Source organism: Limanda limanda, chromosome 18, assembly GCF_963576545.1.
Source record: "Limanda limanda chromosome 18, fLimLim1.1, whole genome shotgun sequence".
Classification (NCBI taxonomy): domain Eukaryota; kingdom Metazoa; phylum Chordata; class Actinopteri; order Pleuronectiformes; family Pleuronectidae; genus Limanda; species Limanda limanda.
In genome coordinates this window covers 19,481,872-19,494,577 of record NC_083653.1, presented here as the reverse complement: position 1 = coordinate 19,494,577, position 12,706 = coordinate 19,481,872, and the positions used below count along the sequence as shown (strand labels likewise).

The 12,706-nt window shown below is 42.3% G+C and overlaps 1 protein-coding gene across 1 annotated transcript in view; it reads left to right on the top strand.

Moving 5' to 3' along the window:
* Positions 1 to 2,116: 2,116 nt before the first annotated feature.
* Positions 2,117 to 12,706, top strand: part of ptchd4 (patched domain containing 4) — a 31,091-nt gene continuing 20,501 nt past the window's right edge. The window contains exon 1 of the mRNA XM_061092096.1: positions 2,117 to 2,716. Coding sequence (XP_060948079.1) covers positions 2,117 to 2,716 — 600 coding nt within the window. The remainder of the gene's footprint in view (positions 2,717 to 12,706) is intronic.

The window sequence follows — 12,706 nt, the reverse complement described above, 5'->3', positions numbered from 1 at the left end:
GACCGCGGACCCAATACTTACAGTATAACAGAGTTTATTACACAGAAGTTTCATAGGTCAGGACGAGCTCTAGAACTCGGAGAAATCACACAGCCAAATGGTGAAGTCTGACTTGCAGGGGTCCTACACACAGTATATATAGAGAGATTGGTTCCGCCCATGACTTCAGGTGAATGCCGTCCCCCATGGGATTTCTGACTAAAGAGGGACATGTTTTTGTGTCCGAACATGAAGACACATTGGTCAAGAACATTCCTTCTACTCTCATCCATTAGCTAGTCAGAGGTCACTCTGAGAGTCAAAGGTCATTTCAAAAAGGTAGAGAACTTCTAAGATAAACATCTGGAGGACTCTCTGAGAATGTCTGAGAGTCCAGAAGGCAGGTATCATAAACGTAAGCCCGTAATTATGTTTTGAACATACACCAACATGTATCATAAATTTGTCTTAGCACTGGCTGCTGAAGCTTTGGTACCTCCCTAGCTGCACTAAGAAACAGAGTCAGGTGCACAATGTCTGCTGTCCCTTGTCCAGAAGACAGGCCTCTATATAGACACCTTTCAAATAATGTATAGCAGTTCCACAATGACAATCACCTGGAGGCTCCCATCTTCATTTGTCATCTATGGAAGCACATAGATGGATAAGTACAAGTATCCCAGCATCTATTTAAAAGAGTACACTCTATTGACAGAAGTGTTAATGACTGAGGTTATAGAGGAGTGTTAATGTGTTTTTGTTACTTCTAGGACCTTTTATAGCGTAAACTCTGACCTTGTCAGCACCAGTAGACCTAAAATGGGGACCAAAGCCTGGTCCTAATGAGGCACAATGTGATGATTGAGGTCCTGGTTAAGGTTAGGGGTAAGATTTGAATTGTGGTTTGGTTAAGTTTACGGTTAGATACAAATTGGTCCTGGTAAAGGTTTCTGATAAGATGTAAATTGTGGTTAGGTTAAGGATGATACATGGGAATGGCTTAGGTTAGGGATACGTTTTTGGGATGTGCAGAAATGCTGACTATCGTAATCATTTTTTATTGATAGATAATAGTCCCGTCCCTACTGTCTGGCTGCTATGCAGAACAAATATCTTTCCATATGAACTGGAATGGAAAATTCTAAGGTTTTGCACAATTTGTCAGCTGAGTTATCCATATTATGCGATGTGCAAATGAGAGTGTGTGTGTGTGTGTATGTGTGTATGTGTGTGTGTGTGCGTGTGTGTGTTCATCCTGATTTGACCAGTGAACCAAACATAAACGTGTGCACCATCACATGTCTGGTCTGCATGAACCACTCAGCAAAGTGGGTTTTCCCCATTCATGGTGCCAACCCTGACTCATCCCTGCGAGTGCTTGTGGTCCACCAGCAGCATCCCCCTGCAGAAACACTTCACAACTCTCATGTTGCCTGTTGCCTCCACTGATCCTAAAATAACCAGGCACCCCCTCCCACACAAACACACACACACACACACACACACCCACAGCTCCCCCTCCATCCAGCATCCAGCCTCCTTCCCTCCTCTCAGACCCCCGCACACATGGTTACAGTTAAGTGCATAAATCAGGCGCCACCGCCGCCGTTGAGAGAGCTGTGGAGCCGGCAGACAGCGGAGTGTGAGCGCACATGCACATCACTCCGCCACGCACGGCTCGTCGCTGCGGCTGCAGCCGGTGCAGCGAGGGAAGGGGACATGGACATGGAGGCACATGGAGGCGGAATGGCCTGAGAGACAGACACGGAGGACTCGTCTCGATCGGCCGCTGCACGATGATCTTCTGACTGTCAGCCTTGTCCTTGTGTGTGTGTGTGTGTGTGTGTGTGTGTGTGTGTGTGTGTGTGTGTGTGTGTGTGTGTGTGTGTGTGTGTGTGTGTGTGTGTGTGAGTGAGTGAGTGAGTGTGTGTGCGTGTGTGTGAGCGCGCGCGTGTGTGTGTGTCAGTCTTGCTCGCGCATTGCTGCAGTGCTGTTTTTCCAGGTGTTGAGGTGCGTGCGTGTGAGTGTGTGTGCGTGCGTGCGTGTGTGTATGTTTGTGTGCACGGTGCTGATGTTGTAGCCTCGTGTAATTCTCTTACGAATTGGACTAAAGCCGGGGAACGGAGTCTGATGTCACATGTGCTTCATCGGAGCAAACGGGGCATCTGCAAGCGGGATTCTGTGGAGGATGCTGCGGCAAGTGATCCACAGAGGGCTCAAGGCTTCGTTCTACTGGCTGGGCTTATTCGTTAGCAGGCACCCCGTGTTCTTCCTCACCGTCCCCGCGGTCCTCACCATCATTTTCGGATCTACCGTGCTCAGCCGATTCAAGCCGGAGACGGACCTGGAGGTGCTGGTCGCCCCGACGCACAGCCTCGCCAAGATCGAGCGCAGCCTCGCCAACAGCCTGTTCCCGATCGACCAGTCGAAGCACAAGCTGTACTCGGATTTGCACACCCCGGGCAGATATGGCAGGCTGATCCTGCTCGCCAAGTCCGGGGGAAACATCCTGGAGCTGGCCGACCAGGTCCTGCAGGTCCACAAGCAGGTGCTGGATTTACGCTTCAATTACAAGGGGTTCAATTACACGTTCGCCCACCTCTGCGTCCTGAGCCACCGGGACAAGCGCTGCCTGCTGGATGATATCATCACCATCTTCGAAGACATCAGGCAGGCGGTGCTCTCCAACAGCACTTTCCACAAGGTGCCCGTGAGCTACCCGAACACCACACTAAAGGTGAGGTTTTATTGGCCACTGCAGCTCCTCTCTCAATGCATGACAGCCAGGCCTGTGTGTGTATGTGTGTGTGTGTGTGTGTGTGTGTGTGCGCGCACATTGCCCGGCACCCAGCCCCCCACCGTGGCGGTGACAGTGCAGCATGTGAATTGCAGTGGTGGCCCCTTGGAGCTCGCCATCATTTTTCTGAATGAACACGGTGTTGGCTCACGCTGTGGGGCTGTGCACGGCGACATGCAGCAGGCAGTGAGGGAACCCTCCACACAGACAGCCGGTGTGCAGCTCTCAGCCTCCCTCCTTGGTGCAGGTGAATTGATTGGCTGCATACAGCCCCTCACTGCTGTGCTCTGCTCTTCCACACACACTCCCTCTCCCTCACTCCCTCTCGCTCTAATACACACACACACATACATAGGGATATCCTCTCTTTTTTTGATGCAGTGTCTCCCTCTGGCTTTTTCCTGCCTGCACATGCTTTGTAATGACAAGGCTACAGCAGCTGCTAGACTCAGGCATCCCGCTCGCCTGTATCTTCCTCTCTGTGGCCGTGTGGGATCTCAATGCACATGCAGCTGTGTTAGACACACACAGGTGCTTATTCAGTAGCCAAATACACTAATGAATCATGTGCAGATGTGCACTGCAGATTTTAGTCTGGTGTGGTAATAGAGAGCCTGTGTGGGGCTTCAAAGTGGAAACACACAATTTAACTAAAGAAAGCTTAGTGTTTCCAAGTGGTACTGCTGACAGAAAAAAGTCGATTAACTTGACAACGGCTATCAACCTGGGTTGTTGACCAAAGCAAGTCATAACCACAAAACAAATCACGCTTTGAACAAGATATTGGGAAGTTGTAATCCCAACTGAATGACTGGTTTGAACCCTTTCAAATCCCAGAGATCTCTTCACAGCTAGCACCTGTACAAATCCCAGAGGGACACCACATTGGTGGGCGGGTGGACCTCCAGTCTCTTTCCTAGCCCTCTCTGTGTGGCGTTTATTCAGTGATCGTGCCGCATGCTTGTTCTGAAACTGGGCTCATCATGGCTCGCTTTACGTGTAGGTAGCTGCAGGTCCCACAGTAACTTTGGTTTTCAATATCCAGCCCCTTCACCAGCCGGAGAATGCTAGTCTAAAACAAAAGCACTATCCTCCTCTTGGCCCAATGACAGATGCATGTATTGTTTTGCAGTAAATCAAGTGTTCATTTTCCAGGGAGATGCCGATTCCCGGTGGCTGAGAGGATTGCAAAGTGTGACAGCCTGACTTATAGGGAACCATTTGAAATTTAGATTTGTTAGGCAATTCATAATGCAATCAACATTTACTTTATTGTTATACATTTAAGCAAAAAAAGATTATATAATCTAATCTACTGCAGGAAGTCTGTTGGGGTTCGGTTTAATTTCAATAAATTAGCCAGGTTTTTGCATTTGTATTGATTAAATTGTATCATCCCCACACCACAAGCCAAGTGCAGTGTGAAGGTTATTCTATAGGGAAGGTCACACTATTTGCATGCTGTGTGTTCTACATGAAGGAAGGATGGATTCAAAATGGGACACTGAGAAGCATTGACTCCACTCTACTGTACAGCTGTGCCAGAATGTGGACATACAGGTTACACACAGTCCCTTTAATAGTCAGCTTCTTGGACACTAAATTGTGAGGTACATGCCACTGTACTCTGCTTTTATCTCATAATGTCGGCTCAAACTGTCACGAGCACATATCCAGCGTATGACAGGCCTGGTCTCCAGCACGGCAGGTTGTAAATTCCATTGAGCGCTACACAGCCGTACAGTCTACCCGTGCAGAATCAGTGTCCGAGTGGAGCACGACGACCATTCATCATCCTCTTGCCTTATTTTTTTCTATATAAAAACTTGACATTTACGAGATACATGGTTTCGCAGAGGCATTGGCGACAATCGGATTTTATGTCTTCGCTTTGCTGCAGGGTAATAATACACATAAAGCTGCACATGTAGAAATGATCGACAGAGAGTTTACAAGAAAAGGACATTACTGTCTTTGCTATTGGAGAACAAAGCAATTAGAATGAGTAACTACTCTATCACATACACATCTCATATCCTATATCTATGATCATGAGAGTTTGGCCCTTTACAGTATGCAGTAATATTTCTTCCTTAAATGACTCATTTTTACCTGTAAATGTCACATTGTCATCTGGTCTTCGGATTGGTAAAGATTCATTACACCTCAAAATACTACAGAATGCCCTATCTCACTCTGACACCCCTGCTGCTGCCCCAGTGCAGCAGAGTGTCCCTCAACCTCTTACTGTCTAATTTGCAAATGGAAAGCAAAGCAGGGGCGTGTCATATCCCGTGCACACTGTAATCAATGCCATTTTAAAAATGACGTCATCATGATGTCATTGTGAAATGGCAGTGGGACATTAATGGGGTCACTATTTTACCAGATAATCAAATATTAAGTTGATCAAAAGAAGCTTGAGGTTGTGTTTGTAGTCCATTTATGAACTATGCATGATAAATGTTTTTAAACTTCATTGTGATTTATTTTTGACGTCATCCATCCATTATCTACACCGCTCATCCTTTAAAAGGCTGTCAGGGGAGTTGGAGCAAATCCAAGGTGACATTAGTTGAGAGGGGGGGTGCACCCTGGACAGGTCTCTAGCGTATCACAGGATTTGTAGAGCCAAAAAAATATTCCCACTCTCATTCACACCTATAACGTCTTATGATGGAGAATGGTTTTCTGTATGATGTGAGATTTCGATTGTTTTGTAACCACAGTTTTTGTAGACCTTTGTCCAATCTGCTCCCAAAGCTTGTGGAAATCTGTCCATACAGTGTTTTGTTGTTATGTGCACACACACACACACACACACACACACACACACACACACACACACACACACACACACACACACACATACGTGCACATTAAAAAAATGTTCTTGCTGTCTTAAGTCGCCGTCATTGGAAATACATGTCAATGTTTTTTAGCTTTAGCCAAATGACGATCAGCTCCGTTGTAACTTGGCGGTAAGAGAAGATTCACACGCTGTTAAATACTGCGTTTATTCCTTTTTAATATCTGTTGATATCTGGATACAACTAGTATTTTACATTTAGAATCATCTATCAAATGACACTTTGAAAACACTGTGACATGTGTAAAAGGGGCTGTTGAACCAATATAGATTTATCATGGATTCTCCTCTGCTCAGCTTTGCAGCAGCCTTATAGTGAGCTTCAGCTCTTTGCTTAACTGTCCCTTCTGTAAATGAAGGTTGTTTAGGTTCACTGCCACCGCCTTGAAAAAGCGGTTCCAGGCTGCTGCAATACGTACATACATACAAGTTCAATGAAAGCCGTGTATGAAACTTGATTCTGCTGCCTTCAAATGAGCTAAAAGAGGTAGAAACAGATTTCTTTCTTGTGATGTGACAGTATGTCAGCACATTATTATTCTACAGTCAAATCTTCTCATCAAATAAATGTATTGCTTGTATCCTGTAGTCCAGTCATTCTTTAGCCCTGCTAACTTGAGCCTACTTGATGTAAAACGATTTAGAAGTTTTCTTTCTCATTACACAAAGTGTATGCATACAGGCACAGACACTTGCACATTAGCAGCAGTTTCTCTGCAGCATGAAGGATGTTTAATTCTCCCTTGAAGGCTGCTGTGACCTCTTTCCTCTCCAGCTCTCCTCACTTTGTATCAGGCTTGCTGCACTCTCCATGGTCCTGAATCCTCTTCCTCTCTGTCGGCCTGTCCCACAAGCTGTCTGGGCTAATTCATTTGCCGGACTTCTTATACCTCATCCTGCTCTTTGAAGCCGCAACCACGGTTTATTACAGATGTAGTATTTGTAAAAACAAGAAAGAAAAAGAAAGTCCTTCTTTTTGCTGAGCTGAACTTCAGCTATTTTCCCAGGAGAAAATTCTTAAAATATATATGCTTTGTTTTCCTCTGTCTGCTGTATTTCCAGTTGTGTAATCTTCTAAAACTGTCAGGTGTCGCAACAATATAAATAGATTAATGAATTAACTACAGCCAATCAGGACTCACAGATAAAAACTACAGCGGTTCAATGGTTAGCACTGTCACCTCACAACAAGATGGTTCCTGGTGCGACAAAAGGGTTTTTCTGAATGTTCTCATCATGTGTGTAGTTTTTCACACAGTCCAAACACATGGAGATACTATTTAGGTCAGTTGGAGACAAACAGCAATACAAGTTCTTGGTCTGAATCAGGAGGTTTTCTGTTTGGAGTTTGCCTGTTTGCCGAGTGTTTGCGCCGGTTTCCTCCAAGTACTCTGGCTTTCCTCCCACAGATGAGCATGTAGTTGTCTTGTATCATAAAGTTGTTTTGTTACCTTCATCCAAACAAAACCATAATTTGTAAAAATTTTAGCCAAGGACAAACTCATTACCTTTAAGGGGCGCTACATCCCCAAAAATCCATTAGCTTTGTTTTTGTATTTTGGGCACTATGACCTTTGAAGTCCCTCAGCATCCTCACACAATAGTAACTTTGACTTTTTATTTTTAACACGTCAAATCTATTGATTTGCCAATGAAACATGTTATGAGTTTTTCTATTTCCTGGTAAAACAAGTGAGGATTTATTTAATTGTTTATAACAAAAATACACACTATCATTTCCAATTTTACAGTCTGCTTTACCTGATATTCTGGTCTGTTCTGATATTAAACTGGTCTGTTTTTAAAAAACTCTGTTTCTCAGTGTGTACATGTAAGAACTGAGCATTTGGGAAACAATGACATTGCAGTTTACTTTGTGAATGCCCACCACCGTTACTGTTGCTTTGTGTGATGAGCATGTGTCAGACACAATAACAACAATGGCGGCCATATCCAGGTTTATGTTTGGTCAGCATCACTAGGTCTCATTACGAGTTAGCAGCTACATTTAAAATCACTGCAGCACACTACCAGGATTCAAGCACGTTTGCAATGTCATGATAATGAGATTATTAAGTTGTTATCTTGACATATATACTGGGCCCCCACAGGCCTGGGCCTCAACATTGAGTGGTCTGTTAGTCAAAATGGATTTATTCAAAAACACACGTGTGCCATTTCTGAATTACATTTATCCTTACACCACTAATAATGCAGCTGACAAGCGCTAAATCCTGGATACATTCATGAGAGGACGGTGAAATAGAGTGCTGTATTGAATTAAGTTATTTAACAGTTTGGGTTATATGCTGCATGGCAATGTCAAGCTAAGGTCAATGTTTGTTTTACACCCCCCATTGTATTTAATTAATCATAAAACCGGAGGTGAAAGCAGCAGTGGTGTGAAGCTGCAGAGAAACAGCTGATGTGCAGAGGATATGATCCATGGCACTTTAAATCCTGCAGGAGAGCCAATGTGATCTGAGGATGGGAGGGGAGACAAGGCACGAGACTTGGCTGATGAGGTTACATATGTGTGTGTGTCAATAATTGGCTGGCCCCAGGTTGTGTTTGCTAACTGCAATAAGAAACAATCAATAGTGTCCTCAGATGTCTCCTCAAACTAGATTAAAAGCTCCAATTAAGTATTTTCATTATTAAGTGCTTCAATAGATAGCAGGTCTGGGTGATATTATTGAAATCAATACCAGGATATTCACATGAATGAATTTTCTTTGGCCATCGGTTGGTCATAAACTTAACTTTTCTTGTACTTATATTCCTTCAGCCTCAGTGTTTCTATATATGTTTTGCTAATTACATTTTTTTGGAGCAGATTTGATTAAAGGAAGAGATTTAGGAGTTTTCTTTCACGCACTTTCACAATATCAGAAAATGTGTCTATTTGTGAAACATTTTTTTGAATTTTCAAGCAAGAATGCAGAGATTTTTATGAAAAAACAAAAGATGCCTGCTTCCTGTATCTGGCATGCACTTGGTGTATTGGCTGTGCTTGTCCTGAGGAATTAATACGATGAGCACGCAAGATGCATTACATTACCCACAAAAAGGTCAGGGCAGACGCAAGTCCTTGAGGGTCATTGAAAGAAATGGTGCACAGTTTTTAAGACAATCCGTGTGACCAGGTCTAGAGAAACCTACATTTGTATGATGTGTTATTGACAACGTGCAGTGACAAATCGCTGTTCAAAACATGACGAGAGATCAGTGACCATTTTGTCCGGAAGTGGCAGAAAGATCGGTCTGATTCAAAGATTATTGTGCGGACTGCTCTACAATCTTATGTCGGAGTTCTGTGTTTAGCCCCCAGTAACATGTGTAGTTCCTAAGCAAGTGCAATAACGTTTGCGATGCAGTCGGTTGCAAACATCAACTATACTTATGGGGCCGATATCTAGGAGTGTATGCAATGAAGTGCAGCATGTTTAAATTTATGGAGACTTTCAGAGCTTGGCGGAGGTATGTACTACACTGAGGGCCATTCTATTTGCAAAAAGGAAGCTAACATGCTACATTACTGATTGTGGCAAACAAACCTGCTGTGTGAGTGGCATGTTAACATTTCAATTGTGAGCATATTGCATGCTCACAATTTTATTAGATTTTTTTGGGCCCGAGCACCGAATGGTGAGAGGCCCTATTGAATTGTAAGGATTTTTATATTGGAATGTATTTCCAAGTATAAAAGAGCCGTTAAATAAAACGTATAGTTGTGTCTGTGGCCTCATGCGTCGTTTTCCCTCCTCTGCTTTGTTTATGTATGAAAGGAGGCTGCACTGGACACGGTTGAATTGTCTCATCATGAGCCAAATAAACATCAGCTTCTCAGGGTCAGCCATGTTTGTTTTTTGTTCAAAAGCTTGCCATTACCATGTATTGGAACATCAGAACAGCCGACATCCAAGTTGTCTGGAACGCAGCATTTGACCTGCAGACATGAGTAGCTCCTTTAACAAAATGCTGTTGATAAACCAAAATATCAATTAGGTCGCCCTTGAAAAAACAGTAAACGTCTATCAGAATTCTTGATTTTATGAGTTTCTCTATTTTTGTAATTTGTTCGAAAAGCCTGGAATTCCATCTCCCACCAGTCACATCCATCTTTTGTTAGGAAGCTCAAGAGATGTCACATCCCCCCTTTTCACATATCCTTCAGCTCCTCACAGATATCGCACTAAGACACACACACACACACACGCATACTCACGCTTACACATGCTTCCCCACCTACTCCCACTCTGTCCCTCTTTCTCTAACACACACACAGCCGTAGTCACGAAGTTGAACAAGAGGAGAGAACAAACCTCAAGCACTTTCAAAACCTGAACTGAACACACATTTTCCAGATGATTTGGATGTTGTTGCCCTTATAATGTTGCATTTTTCACTATGTTACAGCCGGTTACATGTAGGTATGTGTTCCAGCCCTTTGTACACACTCAAAGCATGTAATGGCTCAGTGTTGGATACAAACGTTTCTACATTAGCTTGTTGTGAGTATTGAGATTCATTTGAAATGCTAGAGGATGGATAGTCATTGTTGTGATAAATTGCAGTTTTGTGCAATTACATGATTGAAATGAGAGCTAAAGCTTTCTGAGTTCCCTTCATAATTAAGGATTGATCACAATTCATACACACGCTTGTGGACTATAATGATACAACACATTTGAAGCACTGACTGGGATTGATTCAGAGTAATAATGAAGAACAAATATCATTTTATATGTAATATAATATATCAGAGGTAGTCAGTTGTACGTTTTCAGAGTACCACAGGAAACCAGGCTGTTTCCCTATTGAACGGAACAGTAATGTGCCTGGAAGGTGAAGTGTCCACCAAAACTGATTCATCTTGCTGCCCACGTCATGCAAGAGCAGAATAATGCACCAATTTTTTGGAAGTTGTAGTAAATTACCTCCAGAAAATAAAGCAAACAATCACAGGGATTTATATATCCAGAAGCATGAGATTTATATCAAGCTCCCTTCTGTGAAACAGCAAACTGTGGCTGGATTATTATGTTCATAAGATTATATCTGCAATAAACTGCAAATTAAAGTCGACATTGTTCCAACAACAAAACAGTGTCACGTAGGGGTTCAAATTCACATTACAATGTTGTGTGTGTATGTGCGCTCGTCTGTGTGTGTGTGTGTGTGTGTATGAATGTGCATGTGTGTGTGTTAATGATTGCAATAGCGCATTAGTCATTAATGATTGAGTGGAGATTTGAATGTGTGTCGCACCTTGCTGGGCGCCGTGTGAGACAGGGTGAAAATACAGCACGATGAAAAAATTATTAAATCCAACTTAGATTGGAGATGAGTTAACAAATCTTTACGACTGAAAATTCAAACTGAATGTATGAATCAGGATGAAGTGCACTGCAGTGGATAACTAGCTAGCAGTACCAGCCTTTCAAGTAGTTTGATGTTATATTCACTATTTCTATATATAGATGTCATTTTGAAACTTGCATGACAAAGAAATGTTATTAAGACTTGATATTTTACTTTTTAACCTTTAACTTGAATATAAGGAACACAAAGTCAACTAACATTTTATCAATATAAACATTTTTATTCCACCAATATACTGGTCGAGCTCTGTTGTGTTGCGTTTAAAGGAAAAGTAACTGCAGTCATTTTGTATTGCTTTATATCAGAGTGGAGTACGTTTTTGTATAATCATCACATATGTTAATAAGCAGATACTTATCCTCTAAAATATCTCTTCAGACACATGTGGGTGAATATTAATAACTATATGTACAAAGGCAATTAATTTATATAATTGATATTTTCTGTTGATTCATTGTTAGACCCTAACTTCCTGAGCCATCATTCATAAACTAATAAACCGTGGTCACATTTATGTTGTGGTTGCCATGTAATCAATCATGCTGGATAATGTTCAGTGGTATAGTTTTGGCGGGGATGGATGAAGCTGTCACACAATTGATTGGGTTCACATCCACATTCCAGTTTGTGGTAAACCTTCATCAATGGAGGAGGGATAGTTACGTTTAAAGAATCTGCCTGTGGAATTTTGACCTGAAGCCTTCCTCAACGTTAAACTAACCATGTAAAAGTGAAATTCAAGAACAGATTTTCTTGTGGAGAACAATCTATGATGTCTGTGACCATTTTGATATGTGGAGTATATATGTATTTGTACATAATAAAATAAAAATTCCAGATGCTCTTACCAATTAGTTGCATAAAAGCATTCCTTTCCTTGAGAAATTATTTTTCTCTGTAGTATTGTTCCCCTCAGAAGTTCAATCTTTGTAACTAGTGAAAACTGTTCATACAATGTTTATGTTCAACATTACAAAGGTTGAATGTAAAATGTATTCACCTTAGTTGAAGAAGCTGCACCACCGCTCCTGCACAAAGAGCTGTTCAGTAGAGCTTGACCCCGACCACAGAACCCACATCAGTTTGCTTTGCTGTTGTTGTGAACAATCTGTTGTCGTGATTGACATTGACACTTGCGTAGATGAGTCTTAGCCACCACTGCTATAGAGTGTTGGTTGCCTGTTTATTAAAATTTTATTATCATTGAAATTATCATGTGTCTGAATCAAACCTAATTCAACACTGGACTTCCTTGGGTCCTTGACAGCACATATTCCATCTGTGAAGCAGATGACAGATGACAAGGTTATGTACAGTATGTTCAGCATACACACAGACAGGTATTTCTGGATTTTTTTATTGATTTAAGACTTGCTGTGGCGCTCCACATCAACCTATGCTATGTATCACCTGCTTTGTCCACAGCTAGATTAGGAGGTCAACTTGGTGAGTCAACATGAAAGCAAATAAGATTGAGATCTACCTCTGCACTGCTCTCTGTAGGCTGGAAGTTTCTAGCATGTTGCACAGCTGATCACTGATGTCCAAGAGTCCAAGTGTTAGCTCCCTGTTATCATCAGCAGCATAACTATGTTTATATCACAGGGAGTAAAATATAGTATTAGAATAAAAAGCTATAATAATGTATTTTTATGAGTATTGTTTCATCAGAGCTA